The following is a 21,094-nucleotide window of genomic DNA, read 5'->3' as shown; positions in this document are numbered from 1 at the left end:
GCCCTGCAGTATTACTTGGTGACGTGGCGAGTCCCATAAGTGCAGTACAAGCTGGTGCGGTGTTGACCAAAAGTAGTGTCCCACAGCCACCAAGAATTCGCACACAGGCCCGTAGAGCTCCCAGTATCATTCCAGATGTGCTTGCAAATCCCAATTGGTAGCCCACAAATTCTGCAGCACTCGTACTTCCCCCATTCACTGCCCAACCCGGAATTAAGGTGGAAACAGCAAATTTAAATACTCCCCTTGATTTTTTTTTGAGCTGTTCTTCACAGAAGATCTGTATGCATGGATTGTGGATCAAAGCAATTTATATGCAAAACGTTTTATCGCCGCCAACCCAACTTCAAACCTTGCCAGACCGTTTGCATGGAAACCCATTACGGTTTCTGAATTTAACTTTTTTTGGGGCCTAACCCTCAACATGGGCATTACTAAAAAAAATTTATTGCAGTTGTATTGGTCCACAGACCCGATTCAACATATGCCCGTGTTCTCTGCTGCCATAGCCAGGCATAGATATGAGAGTTTAAAGTGTTTTATGCATTTTAATGACAACACACTCTGTTGTCCTCGGGTTACCCTGAATTTGACCAGCTCCACAAAATCTGGCACTTCATAAATCACCTTAACCAAAAATTTGCAGAAAAACATCTGCGTTGATGAGCCCCTCATCAATTTTTATGGCCGCCTTAGATTTAAACAATTTCTGCCCAGTAAGCATGCCAGATATAGGGTCAAGATGTATAAAGACCTGTGAGAGGGCAACAGGTTAAACATATAAGCTTCGTATTTACGGGGGAAATGATAGTCACGTGCAGCCCCCCAGATGCTCAGACTACATGGGGAGCAGTGGCAAGATAGTATGGGACTTGGTGTCATCCTTTTTCCATATGGGGTACCACTTATACGTGGACAATTTTTATTCAAGCGTGCCACTATTTAGACATTTGTACAATCTTGGAATTGGTGCATGTGGCACTGTGCGACCTAATCACCGGGGCTTCCCCCAACGGCTTGTAAATAACAGTCTTAGAAAGGGGGAAAAAGCCTGCTTGAGAAATGAGGATGTCATTCAGCTGCAGCACCGACTTCTTTATTCTGACAGCAACAGGGTCTTGCTCTCAGAATATACATAAGTAGGTGTGTGCAGTGCTGTTGGATGAGATTTTTTGATCCGCGGTTAAAAAAAAAAAAAAAAATAGCATATATGCCGAAGAATGGGGCCTGGGATGGACAGTGGGTGGATGGCCCCTATGCGTCGGCATATATATTTTATAATATTTTTGGCACATTTCATCTGTGCCCACAATTATAAGTGAGTGGATACAGGGCGGTATATTCTAATGGTGGGAATACCACACACTTTTTCTGGCAGAGATTTCTTCTCTCTTTTTTTCATTCAGCCCACAAGCTGAATGAAAAAAAAATGGACTGAATATGCCTCTCAGCAGATAGCCCAAAAAGGGGTAATTTGGGGGGTGTTTGTACTGTCCTGGTATTTTAGCACCTAAAGAAATGTGATAGGCAGTCAGAAAGTAAAAGCTGTGTAAATACCATTATCTACACCATAGTTAGTAGATGCTATAACTTTCACACAAAGCAATCAATATACACTTATTGGGAATTTTTTTTTTTTTTTTTTTTTTTTAACAAAAACATGTAGCAGAATACATTTTGGCCTAAATTTAAGACGAAATTTGAGTTTTTTTGGACATTTTTCATGACAGAAAAGAGAAAATATAATTTTTCTTCAACATTTTCAATGTTTTGTTTATAGCACGAAAAATAAAACGGTGCACAGGTGATCAAATATCACTGAAAGAAAGCTCTATTTGTGTGAAAAAAGGACATAAAATTTAATTTATGTACATCATTGTATGACTGTGCAATTGTCCGTTAAACTAGTGCAGCGCAAAAAATGGTGTAAAATTGCAGTATCTATACCAGGGGCCCTCAAACTGCGGCCCTCCGAGCACATTCATCCGGCCCGCCGGCAGGGGACACTAAGTACAGGGGTGGGCAGGGGGCTGCTGTCTCTTACCTGGCTCCGGTCCCAGTCCCACGACAATCCAGTCCAGGATGCGCTGTTCTCACTCTGGCCGCTCCCTCACTCGTGTCCGCGCTGCTGCTCGGTTCCGCCTCCTCACCGGTGATTGGGCACCAGTACTGTAGCTCAGGAAAGGCACACAGGCGGCCAATCACCGGCGAGGAGGCGGAGCCGAGCAGCCCCGCGAAAATCAAGGGAGGGAGAGGCCGAAGTGAAGGAAGGAGGACAGCTGACCGCCCGGTAAGTGTGCCGTGCAGATGGTACTGCTGCAACCAGGTATGCTGGCTGCAGCAGCACCATGCTGGAACAGGGGTCCGCTAGTTAAGTGTCATTGCTGTCAGTGGGAGGAATAGTGCCCCATCATTGATGTCACTGATAATAATGATGGGGCACTATTCCTCCCCCCACTGACACCAACGATGGGGCACTATTCCTCCCACTGACACCAACGATGGGACACTATTCCTCCCACTGACACCAACGATGGGACACTATTCCTCCCACTGACACCAATGATGGGACACTATTCCTCCCACTGACACCAATGATGGGACACTATTCCTCCCACTGACACCAATGATGGGACACTATTCCTCCCACTGACACCAATGATGGGACACTATTCCTCCCACTGACACCAATGATGGGACACTATTCCTCCCACTGACACCAATGATGGGACACTATTCCTCCGAATGACACCAATGATGGGGCACTATTCCTCCGAATGACACCAATGATGGGGCACTATTTCTCCCACTAATACCAATGATGGGGCACTATTCCTCCCACTGACACCAATGATGTGGCACTATTCTTCCCACTGACACCAATGATGGGATACTATTTCGCTCCATAAGACACACTTGGGGGGAAATGTCTGTGCGTCTTATAGAGCGGCCGGCCCAGTATTCCCGCCGCCGTTGTATGTCGGCAGTCTCTGAACAAATGCGGACACAGTACAGGAGATGACCACAGTTTTTTTTTTCAAAACTATAATCCGGCCCTCCAACGGTCGGAGGGACAGTGAACTGGCCCCGTTTAAAAAGTTTGAGGACCCCTGATCTTTACTATAGTTTGCAGACGCTAGAACTTTCACACAAAGCAATCAATATACACTTATTGGGATTTTTTTTTTACCAAAAAAATGCTGCAGAATACATTTTGGCCTAAATTTATAACCGACATTGAGTTTACTATATTTTTTTTTATAGCCGAAAGGAAAAAAATATTGTTTTTTTAAAAAAAAATGTGGTCCTTTTTTGTTTATAGCGCCAAAAATAAAAAGTGCACAGGTGATCAAATACCACCAAAAGAAAGCTCTGTTTGTGTGAAAAAAAGGACGTAAAATGTCGTTTGGGTACAGCATAGCTTGACCGTGCCAGTCGCTACAACTCAGGTCAACTTTGCCACGGATGCAAAGTATCACTGCCTCGTCAAGTAAACACCTGTATCCGCTGCCTATTGCAGCTGAAGGGGTGAGGTGATAAAAATGCTGCTCAGCTACACATTTGTGCTGCTATCCAACCTCATTTTGACTTGTGGTTGGGGTGGGGGGGTTGCGGCAAAAATGTGCGGTTCAGCAGTGTTTTTGCCATCCGCCCTACCTTAAGCTGCAACAGGCAGCGGATAGGGGAGTTTACATGCCGCGGGCATGATGCTTTGTACCCAAGGAAAACACATTCAAGTCAATGGGTAAGCACCACAAATGCCCCGCAACGGGTTGTGCCATGTTCACCAGCAAAAATTGGGTTCAGATAGGTTGTGAAGAGGCATTGCAATCCAAGATGTGGCTTCAGAGGCATAGGAGGAGAGTAAGATGCATGTCTAAATCTACCCTTATTGTTTTTCATGTCTGTGAAGACATTACATTGTCGCCACTGAAGTTTTTACTTCAAGAAAACACACGAGTGTATAGAGCGAGAGAGAATCACTTTTCAAATTTACAGTCACATATTTTATGCAGTTATTACTGAAAAGCTAGAACTCACCTGTTGAACATCTTGCTGAAAAACACATAGTTGTAATCTTTGATGTAACCGAACTTTCCGATGTTGCCAGATGTTCTCTAGCTGCCTTTGATGGTGTAGAACTTCATGAATAACATCCAAGACGTGATGAACAGCCTTAGAGTAATTAGCTGAAGCAGTTAAGGAATCAGAGCTACTAGGAGATAAAGGGCGTTGAAGTTTGTCAAGCAATGATTTTCCATCTTGGCTAACCTGTCAAAAGATTTTGCAACAATTAAAATAAATAATAAACCAGTGCATGAAAATAAGCATTACTTGAAAAATAACTAGCATGGGATTTTCATCTCCTGTGGAAAAAATGCTTAACCACTTCCAGACCGGACACTTTTACCCCCTTCCTGACCAGGGCAATTTTCAGCTTTCAGCGCTATCACACTTTGAATGACAATTGCGCGGTCATGCAACACTGTACCCAAAATTAATTTTTTACAATTTTTTTGAGACAGATAAAGCTTTATTTTGGTGGTATTTATTCACCGCTGGGATTTTTATTTTTTTTACTATGTAAATGAAAAAGTCCCAAAATTTTGAAAAAAAGTGTTTTTTTTATAAAATTTTGCAAATAAATAATATTTCATCATAAATCTTTGCCAAAATTTATTCCGTTATCTTTTTAGTAAAAAAAAAAAAAATCCAAATTAGTTTATAACCAAAAATTATAATTTTTAAACATTTTTTTTTATATTCTTATTTTTTTTTTACATACTGTTACCCTAGCAGTACAGTGTCACCATGGTGACACTGTACTACTTGTGGGGGGTGATGAAAATTTTTTTTTTTTTACACTGATTGCTTTTACACCCATATAGGATGTAAAAGCAATCATTTCTCTTTCTCTCTGTGTGCATTCTTGCACTCATTGAGAAGTACTGAGTGAGCTGTGATTGGTCACAGCTTGTCACATGGTACAAGGCTGTTGTGAATAGCCTTGTACCATGTGACCTCTGTGATCATTCACAGATTTCACACGTAGTAAGCAATGATGTCACAAGTGACATCTTGCTTACTACTTTGCATGTGATCACTGATTGGCCAATCAGTGATCACATGATAGGGACCTCGTACAGAGGTCCCGTCCGATGATCGGTGTTTCACTGTGTCCGGAGGACACAGCGGGCACCGGATCGCGGTGCTGCGCGCTCCCAGGGAGCGCGCACAAGCAGGGTGCGGGGAGGCCGTTTATAAACGGCCAGGCGACCCTGCACTGCCACCGTCCGGCCGTTTATATGCAACGGCCAGTCGGGAAGTGGTTAAAAACATGACGACACTAGGTGCACATGACTGAACAAGTAATGAAAAATACTTAAAACAAATACAGTACTAAAAGAAAACCAGTTTTAATTTTTTTAATGTTAATATTCAGTAGACCAATTATAAGCTCAGATACCATATTTCTATAGCTATCTCTTACACCATATTTCTACAGACATCTCAGACACATGCTGAAGATGTCACAGCTCCAAAGGCTCCCTTCCTTCATACTGTATATGGTAGCAGTGCCAATAAAATCAACCATTCAGGACTGAGGTCCATCGCTACATTACAGATATCACTGACATCTCTCTGTCTTGTTAAGCAGCTCCATTCCTACCACACCCCACTACAAGGACTACAAAATAATACAAGGGTGTATTTATACCTCCCTTGCTAAATGCAAGAAAATCTTTAATTCTTCAATAATGGAAATCACAATATCCCCATTCATCGCTGGTTTTTCACAAAAACTTGACTTCAGCCATGGAAGAAAATTAACATTAGCTAAAATATAATTACCTGCTTTCTCCACATTTGGACCAAAAAGCACCTTTAGAAATGCTCTGCCACATATCATCACATGATGCATCCACCTCCCTTGTCTTTGACGGCTAGGTAATCAACACCCTCTCTCACCAAGTTGTCTGAAATAGGGCAGCTTGCACCCAGTGCAGCTCCTAGCTGACAGAAACTTAAAGTGGTTCTAAAGGCAAAAGGTTTTTTTTACCTTAATGCATTAAATACATTCTTCAGCTCTGTGCATACAAAAAAAGGTGAGGAAACTCAATTCCTTAATGGGAATGACACTGACACAGCCCCAAATGATCCACAGTGAATCGAAATGGATATGATCCAGAATCATTTAGACAAAATAAAAGTGTATAAAGCACCTGGACCAGATGGCTTACATCCCCAAAGAGCTGAGCTGTTATATCTAAGCCATTGTTTTTAAGTTTTATAATGTGGTGCCTATATTTAAAAAAGGATCAAAGTGTTTACCAAGTAACTAACAGACCTGTTAGTTTAACATCTATAGTCAGGATGATACTGGAGAGTTTAAATAAAGACCACATAAATATTTCCTAGCTAAAACTAATTAAGCAATAGTCTGCATGGATTCACAAAAGACTGAAGTTGTCAAACAAAATCAGATTTCTTTTAAATGAAGCAAACAAAAACTAACTAACTTACTTACTAAGCCAAAGGAGTGACTGTGGACATAGTTAACCTGGATTCTGCGAAAGAGTTTGACACAAATCCCCACACGTGGCTAATGTGTAAATTAAAGTCTACAGGCTTAGAAAATGTAGTTTGTAAATGGATAGCAAACTGTCTAAAAGACCATATTCAGAGAGTAGAAACTAATAAATCATCCTCTGAATAGCCTAAGGTTATTAGCTGTGTACCCCAAGTTTCAGTGTGGAGAACCTTACTTTAACATATTTACAAATATAGGGTCTGAGATTAAAAGTACCATTTCAGTGACATCAAGTCATGCAGTGGAATTACATCCTTACAGGATGTCTCCAACAAACCATCCTCAATGCACTATTTAATTGGGAAACTGTGTGGCAAATGAGGTTTAATGTTGATAAATTACAGTTATGAACCTGTGAGCTAAAAACATGCTTGTATCATACATACTAGGGGAAGTACAACTGGGGGAGTCAATGGTGGAGAAGGATCTGGGTGTTCTGTAGATCAAAGCCTTAATAACAGCATCCACAGAGAGACGTAATTTTGCCCCTGTACAAACCATTAGCAAAACCTAATCTAAAATATGCAATTCACTTTTGGGCACCAGCCCACAAAAAGGATATTGGAGAACTGTAAAAAGTGAATAGAAGGGCAACCAAACTGTTAAGATGAGATGAAGAAGCTTAGCTATGTGAACAGATTAGCTGGACTGAATCTATTTTCTCTTCAGAGGAAACTGGGGGGGAATATGATCAGTGCAGGGACAAGGTTGTCCAGTACCCTCCCCCCCCCCCCCCCGCCTTTATCCCCCTGTTGGCTGAATACAAGTCACAGGAGTGCAGGACTAAGAACGCAGTAATATAGTTGAGTGAGGCTGCGTTGCAACTGCCCTGCATGTGACTGCAGAATGGTAGTATGGCAATTACCAGATTAAGTCAGGTAGTGAGAAGGCAACATATCACCTTCTAACCATCTCTCAAACAGCTCTGAAAATAGATCACAGCATGGATCACTTTTCAAAGGAGTGACAGTCACTACCACACTATAACCAGTCTTAGATAGATTAAAATTTGTTCATCTCAGCAGGAACCGAATGAATTTCGATCCATCTATGGACAGCTTGGTTGTACGGAAAATCGGTTTATTGAACAACTTGAGTAGAACCAGCCTGTCTTTTTTTTTTTCGTATGATCAATGCCAAAGGCTATAGCCTGCTGCAGTAATCACTGAGAAATTCCCTGCATCAACTCTAACCGTGTTAATGTGCAAATCAAACAAATTTCTTTCCTTCGATCCATGGTTTATGGAAAGAAATTGGCATAATGTATGGCCAGCCAATGAAGCAGCTCTCAGTATAGCCTACCAAACTAATGCAAGGCAGTAAAGCAGTGGTGCATCGAAATGAAAATTCTGGTAAAGAAAACAAAATTCAAAATACACTTAGCCGAAACGCACAGTTTTTAAACATGAATATATTTTTTGGGAAAAAATACACTTTAATTAAAAAAAAACAAAAACACAAAACAACACAATATATACCCAATTTTTTTGTAAAATATGAAAGAGGATGTTACGGTGAGTAAATAGATACTCAACATGTCACACTTTAAAACTGCGCACGCTCGTTAAATGGCGTGAAACTGCAGTACTCAATCTCCACGGGTGATGTTTCTAAAATTTCTACAGGTTAGCAGTGTAAAGTTATAGCGGAGGTGTAGTCTGAGAATTATTGCTCTTGCTCTGACATTCGTGGCGATACCTCACATGTGTGGTTTGAACACTATTTACATATGTGGGAATTGCCTACGTATGCATTCACCACTACGTGCAAGCATGGGGGGACGGGGGCACTTTAAACTTTTTTTTTTTTCTGCACTGTCGCTTTAAAAAAAAATTTAATCACTTTTATTCTTATCACAAGAAATGTATGCATCCCTTGTGACAGAAATAATTAGTGACAGGTCCTCTTTATGGAAAGATGTGGGGTCATTAACCTCCCTAGCGGTCTGATTATGTCCATATTTCTGTGCTGAAAGCAGTACTTTTTTTGCATGGAAATAAGTATTTTTTTTATTGTAGGCCTGTAATTTTTAGGAATAACTCACTGAAACCTGTCCGAACAAGAGTCTAGTAAACATCCCGGGTAGGTTAAAATTTGAAATACGAAATCATACATTATAATTTAATAATCATAAAAAGTAATATAATAATAAATTTAATTCAATAATATAAATCAAACCAAAAACACTGAAATTTGAAATATAGCGCCAAGTTCGCACATCACTGATCACAGTCTCAAAATCGTTTTCAGTGTCTGATGACGAATTTCCCCCACGAATCATTATCACTCAATTCTGCAAGTGATTCTAATTTACTATCGCTGTTCTCTAGCTGGTCTAAAACCGCTTTTGACGTAAAGGGACGCTTTTTGGACGCCATGGACGTTTCTCAGTTTCCAGGCAATAAGAACAGTAAAAATGCAGGCAGGGCACCGGACAAAGCACTCGGGACAAAATGTATGTGAAATGGTTTGATACAGGAATGTTATACTATGTGATTTTAGTGTATTTAGTGAATGTCACTTTTTGTCATTTTCAAAGGATTCAGCATGTTTGCACTTTATTTGCATATACTGGGACTGCACTAAAAGTTGTTATAGATGTGTATTGGTTATTATGATTATCAATATAATTAACTGTTCTGTGTCTCACACCATTTATGAGCGGTCTATATGGTATATTTTGAAACCTTTATAGGTAATAGCACCTGTGAAAGTGTTAAGAGTAGTGAAAATGTAAATTAGACTCCCTCAAGAACAGGCTCTTACCAGCTCAAAAGATTGTTTTCCTAAGCATTCCTAAATGTAAAAAATAAAAACTAGATATTAATTTTAGCAGCAACACCAGGGGTAATTGATCCAGGGAGCATCTGCTTCCTCTGGAGGATGAAGGATTTTTTTTCTCCTGCTGGAGCAACTGGTCCATGTTTTATTTGAATTTTGCTTTCTTCTGAGTCAACTCTGGGTATAGGATTGGGTATATGGAGGTTTTCTATTTGTTTGCTTTTTTTCTATTGGTTGAACTACAGGGATGTGTGTCTCTTTTCAACATGAACTATGTAACTGTCCTCAAAAATAAATAAAACTAAGAAATAAATGAGAGCCAATCTAATATTTTGCCACCGGAAGAGGAATTGAGCGGAAACCTTCCAATGAGAACACCTGTTCCTGTGACAACTGCCTTAAGGGGGATATCCCTCACAGTGAAAAGCTATCCTTTTATTTCTTGTTGAGTCAACCAAAAAAGGAAGTAAAGGGAAATCTCCACAATGAAAAATACAGCAGTTTTAACCTCTCCACACTCAACCTCAACAAAAACAGAAAAAAAGATTTGGCTTCATATACATTTGAATATAGCCCATGACGATACCAACACAGAGTATAACAGCCTACCTCAGAATAGGCCACCGTGATATGTTCATATATGCCTTGATGATGATGTATGGCATCTTCCAAGTCTAGCAGTTCAGATGGGAGGTCTACCTTACCACAAGCCTTACACCATGAATCAACATTGCTCATATACTGAAGAGAGAAAGACATCACACGTTAATATTCATTTCCCTGAAATAAATCATTTAAAAACAGCTACCAGAATTCTTTTATTACTCTGCTTACACATCTTTGCAGCCTTTTAAAATGTAAGAGGGATAAGATGCATCTTTAACAATATATTTTCCTCTTTTTCAAAGATTCACTAAATTTCATTTATGCAATTAGGCAACATGACTTTACAATTTAGCAATCCTCAAACGGTCAAAATCTGTAACACACTGGCTTTAAAGTGGACCTGAACTCAAAAAGTAAATATCTGCCAATAGGGAACAGTTAGAAACCGGAAACTTTTCACCTTCATTATGTGACTACCATAGATCCTATTCGTAAAGAAAATTTTAAAAAAAGGGTTACATATAAAAATATATATCTTTATTATTCACATACCGGTCATAAAATCAAATATTAAAAACATTTAAAACTGAACTCCAGTATAAACACATAATGTCTAAATACAACAATTAGGTGTAATCTTATTTGTATCTGGCTGTGCTTGGTACATTTCTTCCAGATCTGTGAAGTAAGCCAGTGTGAAACGTTGTCTGTAATAAAGACCGGTCAATGCTGTTTTCTCTCCTTGAGAACGGTGACTGGTCTTGTCTCCACTCCCCTCCTGTAGTTTTCTACAAGCAACCTACAGTGGGTGGAGCCTGCTGGACTCCTCCCACAGCTCTGACACTTTCCCATTCCTGGGAAATCCCATGTGCTGTGTACAGCCTGCCATACTCCCCCTACAAGCTTTAACCAGTGCTCTGCTGGACACCGATAGAAGTCACAAGACTATTCTAACTGCTGTTGAGAAAGTATTTAGCAGTTTATATTTACTAAAATAATTTAATTTCCATGTTCTGTGTACTGTGGGAAACCAAATAGAGTGAATGCAGGGTCATGGATTTAGTAACACTTTAAAGGATAAGTGCACTTTAAAAAAAAAAAAAAAAAAAAAAAGTGTTTTTATAGATTTTCCCCCTTCCCCTTACATAAAATAACCAAACCTTGCTTCTTCCACAGATTGATAATTACCTTCATTGGATGGATGTAGTTCTGCTGTGTGTTTACATCCAGTGTTGCAAGTCGAGGACACTGCCACACTATAGATCTCTGACAGTCCCTTATCTTCCCCATGTATACATGTTCTCTGGCACCCACCTTCCCCTCACCCCTGGACCTGTATACCACACCCAGCGGCTGACTACACCCATTTTACAAATGGCCGAAGTGAGTGTCCATGCAAATCTAGTGTCTGAAGCCACATTACAGGCCAATGCCATGCATGGTAGCTGGTTACAGCTTCAAAGGCTTTTTAGAGATAACAATCCGTATGCGCTGCTTCTGTTGTATTAGAAGACAGTGAAGGAGCTGGCTAAAGAATCTGAAGATAAAATAATAAACTAGTTAAGCTAAGCATGATATGTTCACCACCTTTGGATACTCACAAAAAACTGAGCTTGTCCTCCACAGCTTCACCAATGTCCAATCACCTGAAGGTACAAGTCTACAACCCGGGGTCTATGAATACTCAATACTGAGTCATACTCAATACAATTAAGATATTTGCTTAGCCTGGAGTTCAGCTTTCAGGAACCCTCACCCCGTGCTCACCAGCTGTGCTAACTTGCAGAATACCAACCTCCTGCATAGGTCATCTACCTAGAAATAGATCTCCAGTCCACACCATGCACGTTGCACAAATTTTAAAAAATACTTTGTAATGTAGTCTCTCAATCATTTGCACTCCAAGTGTAATTAATGAATATCCAGGGAAGTTGGCTATATCTTGGCAGATGTGCTCTAGAAAACTGCTATCATATTTGACCCAGCTGTACACCAAAACACTGACAGAGGCAATTAAGACGAATAGGTCTATTTAATACACAGGTGTCAACCCTCCAGCTATTGCGGAACTACAAGCCCCATGAGGCACTGCAAAGCTGACAGTTACAAGCATGACTCCCACAGACAGGCATAATGGGAGTTATAGTTCCGCAACAGCTGGAGGGCCATCAGTTTGACACCCTTGATTTAATATATACAAATGAGGAAAAAAAGGAATTTAAGAAGAAACTAGCACAAAACATTTGTCATATACATCACCTTCTCAGCTTTTTGGTGAAATTTTGCAGACATCTCGAGTAAAGTACTTCTCTCATCTAGAGCTGCTGCAAACATTTTCCATTCTTGTTCCAGCTGACTGGCAATCTGCTTTATTTGTTGTGAGGCGTAGTGCCCAGATTCCACAAGGCGATTGGCAACTGACACGATTCGGTTTATATTCACATAAACATTCTGTAATAAGGCCAGAGAATATTATCAATAAAATGGGATTTTTTTTTTGTTTGTTTAATCCAAACTGTTTTATTGGAAAAAACAGTTATGTTATCAATACAGTGGCGCCTATCCAATGCAAAAAAAAAAAAAAAAACAGATATAGAAGTGAAAACAAAATGCATGCAGATTCCAAGTTATGCAACTGCCCCTTTAAGTGTTAAACAGTAGTGATACAATATGCTGAAATAAAAAACAGGCGCTTCCTATATTCCTAATAATACATCAAAATACATAAACACAAATTTGTGCAGAGTAGAAAACAAAAAAAATGAGAATTAAAATAAAATCAAAAGTCTGCCAGAGTGTATAACCCAACACCACACGATTCTTCAATGCATGTGGGATCAACCCAATCTCCACAACTCCTTACCACTTGCGTCCAAAAAAGACAAACAAAAAAAGGCGCACTCACCAGAGGGTTTTGACCCCTTTTTACAGGTAGGTCAAACAGCGCATGATCTCCCAAGGGTGCTTTAGGTCAAGGAGTGAATTCCATGTGCTTCTTCAAATGATCAGCTTAATATGGCATACTCCGTAATGAAGCAGGGAACATCCATTAAAAATGTCTAAGTGTAGTATTTATTTAAGGTATTGCACATAAAAAGGTAAATAAATGCACTAGGAATCTAGCAAGCGCCTATCTTTATTTCAGCATATTGTACCAATAGTTTTATTTGAAAGTGTCAGTAGGATGTTATAGAAGCATAAATGACAGATACGATGCAAAATACATGAGACAGGAAGGCGCTTCTAAGTGCAGTATCTCCAAAATCGCTTTAATAGGAACAGTTAAAAACACTTACAAAGTGGTAGAGATATCACTGCCACTTTGTAAGTGTTTTTAACTGTTCCTATTAAAGCGATTTTGGAGACACTGCACTTAGAAGCGCCTTCCTGTCTCATCTCTTTCCTGATAGAGCTTGCTTCATACTCTCAGAAGTGCTGCCCAGTGCATGTGTTCCATTCTATCACCCATTACGGGCTGTCATCTCCCCATCTAGTCTCCTCCATGGATGCGCCCTGTGAATATCTCCTCACAATGCAAAATATCATAGCAGTATTGACAGTCAATGTTCAAGAATTGTAACAGGAGAAAAAAAGGGGCATTTTCCCATAGCCTCCAGCTAGACACAGTCTTTTGACTAACGAAAAACACTTAGAAAACGTATACTACCACACATAAGCACATTGCCACTGAAAAAACAAAGCCTATTTAGTTATAAGCCATTAATTCTTAAACATGCATCATGGGAACCCTTTACACTTGCAACAGCCTATCCAAAACAAACTGTGATGTGGCAGGCCCAGGTAAGTCCAACCAACCCTGCCAGATAGTGAGGAATTTACGATGAGCATTGTGGTGCTGATAAGTAAGGCGTTCCCTCAATTATAAAAAGTTGACATCCTTAATCTACCCATTGCTCTCTAGTCGGGGGATTAGATGCCAACCAGAAGCGACTAATTCGCTTTCTCGCAAGATACATGATCATAATATAGATCCCATGTTCATAAAACTCAACGTCCAAGGCTCCCAGTAGACAGACCAGTGGATCTTACGGGAACAGTCTGCTGAGTTAGCTGGGAAACTATTTGCCCCAGTATCTAGTCAATTTCAGGCAACGCCAAATCATACAAAAAATAAATCCTCCCTATGCACATTACTTTTAGGACAGTCAGGGAATTAAGAGGGGCGTTAATGGGCACCACTGCCTCGACCCTCTGCACAGCAGAAAAGAATCAGAGAGACCGTTATAAATACACAGTCTCCACATACAAGGTGCGTACCCAGTTAATAAATCGATCCCCCAGCCCAAATTTACACAATACTGCCCAGAGCTAGGGCCACTCCACACTGTCAAAAGCTTTTTGCTACATCCAGCGAGAGAATGGCTCTGCCTCCAGGATTGTCTACCAGCATTTCTATCGTGACAAAGTCGGTGGGTATTACATACCGATCGTTCGGGTTTTAGCCCAACTAGAGCCACAACTAGTATTAGTTTACCAATAACTGTGGCTAATCTGGAAACCAGGATAAAGGCTAAAAGCTTGACATCCGTATTTAAAAGCAATTTGGGATGATATGAGTCCAGGAGTTTTTATCTTTTCCAGGTTTAAGCAGAACTATTGTGATGGCCTCATTCAACCGACTCATGAAAAACCTTTGGAGGGGCAGGTAACAGTATTTCTGAGGATACTTACACCTCTTGAAAATGTTCACTAAGTAGAACGGATCTGGTACAGTGGCAAGCTTTGCTGGCAAGTACAACAAAATATAATATGACCCAGTGGTTGGCAGCCTCCTCTGCAAGAAATCATCATGACCCAGTAAAAGAGAGAATGCCATTTATACATTTATTGCATAGTGTCAACAATTTAAGGTTAACAATTTATGGGCAGCAGAGTGGCTAAATGGTTAGCACTTCTGCCTGGCAGTACTAGGGTCGTTGGTTCGAATCCCAACCATGGCATCACCTGCGTGGAGATTGCGTGTTCTCCCTGTGCCTGCGTGGGTTTCCTCCGGGAACTCCGGTTTCCTCACACACTCCAAAGACATGCTGGTAGGTGAATTGGCTCCTGTCTAAATTGGCCCCTGTCTAAATTGGCCCTAGTATGTGTATGTATGAATGTGAGTTAGGGACCTTAGATTGTACGCCCCTTGAGGGTTAGGGACTGATGTGAATGTACTACATATATGTAAAGCGCTGCATAAATTGACGGTGCTATATAAGTACCTGAAATAAATAAACTCTGCTGTAGCAATACAGAATGCAGGATTTCCAAGAGTCTAGTAGTATCTTTCATGACAATCTGACAGCTCAGCAAAGCTGGCCCCCCTACAATCAGCAAAAAATTAAAACTCCAATGTGTTGCTTTAGTTCTATGTTTGCGAATATCTTAAAAATAAAAGCAGCACAAATTAAATTTTTTACAGCATGAAAAAGCACAATTTTTTTTTTTACTCCAGATGATTACATCACCCAGTCCCCCTACAACAGCCAAAAGATATGAAACCAGGCTGGTTGGTTAGTGCCTCCTTTGTGCATTTTAAATCTCCATTCTATTGTTTATCATTTTTGCATTATTATCAATTTATGACAGGTCACCTAAGATCACCCAGCCCCCCTACAACAGCCAAAAAACTAGAAACTGGGCTGGTTGGTTAGTGCCATGTTTGTGCTGCTAAATTTTTTATTTGTTCTGTTATGGCTTTTTAGTTAGAACAGCTTGTTTTTATTTGATCAAACCCCAACCACTTTGCATCCCATGTTATTAAATATTAACAAATATACCATTTGTTAGTGCTAGGTTTGTGCAGTTTTGTGCCGGAAAAGTTGTAATTTGTGCTGCTTTTATTTTTAAGATAATATCAATTGTTTTCTGCAGATGACATCACCCAGCCCCCCTACACAGCCAAAAGACAAGAAACTGGGCTGGTTGATTAGTGCCGCATTTTATCATTTTTGTGATATTAACAATTTATTAAAGGTCACCAAAGGGTCACTCAGCCCCCCTACAACAGCCAAAAGACACAAAACTAGGCTGGTTGGTTAGTGCAATGTTTGTGCTGCTAACATTTTTATTTGTGATGTTATTTTTTAGTTACAGGGCTCAGCAAAACTCAGTACACCCCTTTTGAAAAGTAAGATTTTAATCATTATCTCAATGAACACAAGAACAGTTTCCAAAATTTTGACAAAACTGAGTTTTAAATAACATTTGTTTAGCTCATTACATGAAAGTAAGGTTAATAATATTACTGCGATTACAAAATCATCAGCTTTACTCAAATTAGTTGACGCAAAAATGAATACACCCCAAAACAAAAATTATTCAATCTAGTATTTTGTATGACCTCCATGATTTGTAACAACAGCACCAAGTCATCTAGGCATGGAATGAACAAATTGGCGACATATTACAAAAAATTTAAAAAAAAAAAATTTTTTTTTTTTTTTTTACTTTTAATGCACAAAAACACAATACAGTGGGGCAAAAAAGTATTTAGTCAGCCACCAATTGTGCAAGTTCTCCCACTTAAAAAGATGAGAGGCCTGTAATTGGCATCATAGGTAGACCTCAACTATGAGAGACAAAATGAGAAAAAAAATCCAGACAATCACATTGGCTGATTTGGAAAGAATTTATTTGCAAATTATGGTGGAAAATAAGTATTTGGTCAATATCAAAAGTTCATCTCAATACTTTGTTATATCTCCTTTGTTGGCAATGACAGAGGTCAAACGTTTCCTGTACGTCTTCACAAGGTTGGCACACACTGTTGCTGGTATGTTGGCCCATTCCTCCATGCAGATCTCCTCTAGAGCAGTGATGTTTTGGGGCTGTCGCTGGGCAACACGGACTTTCAATTCCCTCCAAAGGTTTTCTATGGGGTTGAGATCTGGAGACTGGCTAGGCCACTCCAGGACCTTGAAATGCTTCTTACGAAGCCACTCCTTCGTTGCCCGGGCGGTATGTTTGGATCATTGTCATGTTGGAAGACCCAGCCACGTTTCATCTTCAATGCCCTTGCTGATGGAAGGAGGTTTGCACTCAAAATCTCACGATATATGGCCCCATTCATTCTGTCCTGTACATGGATCAGTCGTCCTGGTTCCTTTGTGGAGAAACAGCCCCAAAGCATGATGTTGCCACCCCCATGCTTCACAGTAGGTATGGTGTTCTTTGGATGCAACTCAGCATTCTCTCTCCTACAAACACAATGAATTGTGTTTCTACCAAACCGTTCTATTTTGGTTTCATCTGACCATATGACATTCTCCCAATCCTCTTCTGGATCATCCAAATGCTCTCTAGCAAAGTTCAGACGGGCCCGGACATGTACTGGCTTAAGCAGGGGAACATGTCCGGCACTGCAGGATCTGAGTCCCTGGCGGCGTAGTGTGTTACTGATGGTAGCCTTTGTTACGTTGGTCCCAGCTCTCTGCAGGTCATTCACTAGGTACCCCCGTGTGGTCCTGGGATTTTTACTCACCGTTCTTGTGATCATTTTGACCCCACAGGGTGAGATCTTGCGTGGAGCCCCAGATCGAGGGAGATTATCAGTGTTCTTGTATGTCTTCCATTTTCTAATTATTGCTCCCACAGTTGATTTGTTCACACCAAGCTGCTTGCCTATTGCAGATTCAGTCTTCCCAGCCTGGTGCAGGTCTACAATTTTGTTTCTGGTGTCCTTCGACAGCTCTTTGATCTTCACCATAGTGGAGTTTGGAGTGTGACTGTTTGAGGTTGTGGACAGGTGTCTTTTATACTGATAACAAGTTCAAACAGGTTCCATTGATATAGGTAATGAGTGCAGGACAGAGGAGCCTCTTAAAAGAAGAAGGTACAGGTCTGTGAGAGCCAGAAATCTTGCTTGTTTGTAGGTGACCAAATACTTATTTTCCACCATAATTTGCAAATAAATTCTTTCCAAATCAGCCAATGTGATTGTCTGGATTTTTTTTCTCATTTTGTCTCTCATAGTTGAGGTCTACCTAGGATGCCAGTTACAGGCCTCTCTCATCTTTTTAAGTGGGAGAACTTGCACAATTGGTGGCTGACTAAATACTTTTTTGCCCCACTGTATATTAGACAATTATTTGGTCAAATATAAAAGATGACGGTATGCCGAATAAATAGATACCAAACATGACATGCTTTAAAACTGCGCATGCCCCATGCAATAGTGACAATCTACATACATTTTTAATATCCATAGGCAACGCTTTAAAAGCCTTTACAAGCTACCATTTTAAATTTACAGAGGAGGTCTAGTGTTAGAATTACTGCCCTTGATCTGACGTTCACGGCAATACCTCACATGCATGGTGATTTTGAATTTTTAAAATGTGTTTTTTACACTGTCCCTTTCATTTTTGTTTTCTTTTTTTGATCACTTTTAGGGCTCGTGCACACTTGACTGTTTACCAACGCTTGCCAAACGCCCCTATAGCATTTGGAAAGCGTTGGTCCGGCAAGAACGGTGTGATCAGATGCTTTAACAATTTACAAATGGTGCGGTTTACATCCTAAGAAACTGAAGTGATGAAATGCTTGTAGCTTCCGATTTCTTAGACTATAGAGATGATTGGCACCATTCCAGTCTCCAATCAGCTCTATGGTCAGTTAAACACCGGCTGCATTCTCAGGTTCCCCCGATGGCACGGGACTGCCCGAGAAGGCTGTGGAAGGCAGCGGGGGAGGGGGGCATCTTCTCCCACTGCTTGTAAAAGCAATCCTGCTGCAGGCATCATCCTGGTATAACCATTCAAAATCCAGTGATGTACCAGTACGTCGCTGGTCCTTGTTGGGTGTATATGCCATGTTCTTTTTTTTTTTTTCTATGCAGCCTGTGGGCTGAATGAAAAGAAGAGAAGAAATCTCTGCCAGAAAAAAAGTGTGTGGTATGCCCACCATTAGAATATACCTCCCTGTATCCACCCACTTCTAATGGTGGGCACACATGAAATGTACCAAAAAAAATTATAAAAAATATACAGTATCTCACAGAAGTGAGTACACCTCTCACATTTTTGTAAATATTTTATTATATCTTTTCATGTGACAACACTGAAGAAATGAAACTTTACAACAAAGTAGTGAGTGTACAGCTTGTATAACAGTGTAATTTTGCTGTCCCCTCAAAATAACTCAACACACAGCCATTAATGTCTAAACTGCTGGCAACAAAAGTGAGTACACCCCTAAGTGAAAATGTCCAAATTGGACTCAATTAGCCATTTTCCCTCTCCGGTGTCATGTGACTCATTAGTCGTACAAGGTCTCAGGTGTGAACGGGGAGCAGGTGTGGTAAAGTTGGTGTTATCGCTCTCACTCTCTCATACTGGTCACTGGAAATTCAACATGGTAAAGAACTTTGAGGATCTAAAAAAAAAAAAAAAAAAAAAAAAGAATTGTTGCTCTACATAAAGATGGCCTAGGATACAAAAAGATTGCGAAGACCCTGAAACTGAGCTGCAGCATGGTGGCCAAGACCATACAGCGGTTTTAGAGGACAGGTTCCACTCAGAACAGGCCTCGCCATGGTCAACCAAAGAAGTTGAGTGCACGTGCTCGGCATCATATCCAGAGGTTGTCTTTGAGAAACACTTATGAGTGCTGCCATCATTGCTGCAGAGGTTGAAGGGGTGGGAGGGGAGGTCAGCCTGTCAGTGCTCAGACCATACGCCGCACACTGCAATAAATTGGTCTGCATGGTTATCGTCCCATAAGGAAGCCTCTTCTAAAGATGATGCACAAGATAGCCCGCAATCAGTTTGCTGAAGACAAGCAGACTAAGGACATGGTTTACTGAAACCATGTCCTGTGGTCTGATGAGACGAAGATAAACTATTTGGTTCAAATGGTGTCAAGCGTGTGTGACGGCAACCAGGTGAGGAGTACAAAGACAAGTGAGTCTTGCCTACAGTCAAGCATGGCGGTGGGAGTGTCATGGTCTGGGGCTGCATGAGTGCTGCTGGCACTGGGGAGCTACAGTTCATTGAGGGAACCATGAATGCTAACAACATGTACTGTGATATACTGAAGAAGAGCATGATCCTCTCCCTTCGGAGACAGGGCCGCAGGGCAGTATTTCAACATGATAACGACCCCAAACACACCTCCGAGATGACCACTGCCTTAGTAAAGAAGCTGAGGGTAAAGGTGATGGACTGGCCAAGCATTTCTCCAGACCTAAACTCTATTGAGCATCCGTGGGGCATCCTCAAAATGGAAGGTGGAGGAGCGCAAGGTCTCTTACATCCACCAGCTCCGTGATGTCATCATGGAGGAGTGGAAGACGACTCCAGTGGCAACCTGTGAAGCTCTGGTGAACTCCATGCACAAGAGAGTTAAGGCAGTGCTGGAAAATAATGGTGGCCACATACAATATTGACACTTTGGACCCAATTTGGACATTTTCACTTAGGGGTGTACTCACTTTTGTTGCCAGCGGTTTAGACATAAATGGCCGTGTGTTGAGTTATTTTGAGGGGACAGCAAATTTACACTGTTATACAAGCTGTGCACTCACTACTTTACATTGTAGCAAAGTGTCATTTCTTCAGTGTTGTCACATGAAAAGAAGGAATAAAATATTTACAAAATGTGAGGGGTGTACTCACTTCTGTGAGATACTGTATATGCTGAAGCATAGGGGCCATCCACCCACTGGCCACCCCAGATCCCCATGCTTCGGCATATACGTTTTCTTTTTTTTTTTTTACTGAGGATGAAAAATCTCATCCAACAGCACTGCACACACCTACTTATGTATATTCTGAGAGCAAGCGCCTGTTGCAATCAGAATAAAAATAAAGTTGGTGTTGCAGCTGTATGTCTTTCCTGCAAAGAAAACAGCAATGGTTAACAATAAAACAGTAAAATCGTAACCGTAGAACAGTAACAACGACAAAAAAAAAAAAAAAAAACTATTTTGGTTTCTAAAAAAATTTTTTGTACTTGTACTTTGTGGGTTTTTTTTTTACTTTTGTTAACTTGAACTTAAACCAGATTGTAGGGTCTCTCAAAAACTGTGTAGGGTCTCCTGAACTGTGCCATGCTGTACCCTATACTAATACTTCACTAGTGTGTGGTAGAGACAAAAGCAGTCCTTGAGGC

At 40.6% G+C, this 21,094-nt stretch overlaps 1 protein-coding gene across 4 annotated transcripts in view; it reads right to left on the bottom strand.

Annotated features, from left to right (window-relative positions):
* Positions 1-21,094, bottom strand: part of LOC149444794 (triple functional domain protein) — a 455,657-nt gene that overhangs the window by 343,616 nt on the left and 90,947 nt on the right. For all 4 annotated transcript variants that reach the window (XM_089654527.1, XM_089654524.1, XM_089654525.1 and 1 more), the window contains exons 7-9: positions 12,239-12,430; positions 9,983-10,114; positions 4,042-4,272 (exon numbers count right to left, since the gene is read on the bottom strand). In XM_089654527.1, coding sequence (XP_089510653.1) covers positions 4,042-4,272; positions 9,983-10,114; positions 12,239-12,430 — 555 coding nt within the window. The remainder of the gene's footprint in view (positions 1-4,041; positions 4,273-9,982; positions 10,115-12,238; positions 12,431-21,094) is intronic.

The sequence above is a fragment of the Staurois parvus genome, unplaced genomic scaffold (genome assembly GCF_062004578.1).
Source record: "Staurois parvus isolate SC_StPar_1 unplaced genomic scaffold, SC_StPar_1.0 ptg000772l, whole genome shotgun sequence".
Classification (NCBI taxonomy): domain Eukaryota; kingdom Metazoa; phylum Chordata; class Amphibia; order Anura; family Ranidae; genus Staurois; species Staurois parvus.
The sequence above is the reverse complement of the archived record's forward strand: the minus strand, read 5'-3'. Positions and strand labels throughout refer to the sequence as shown.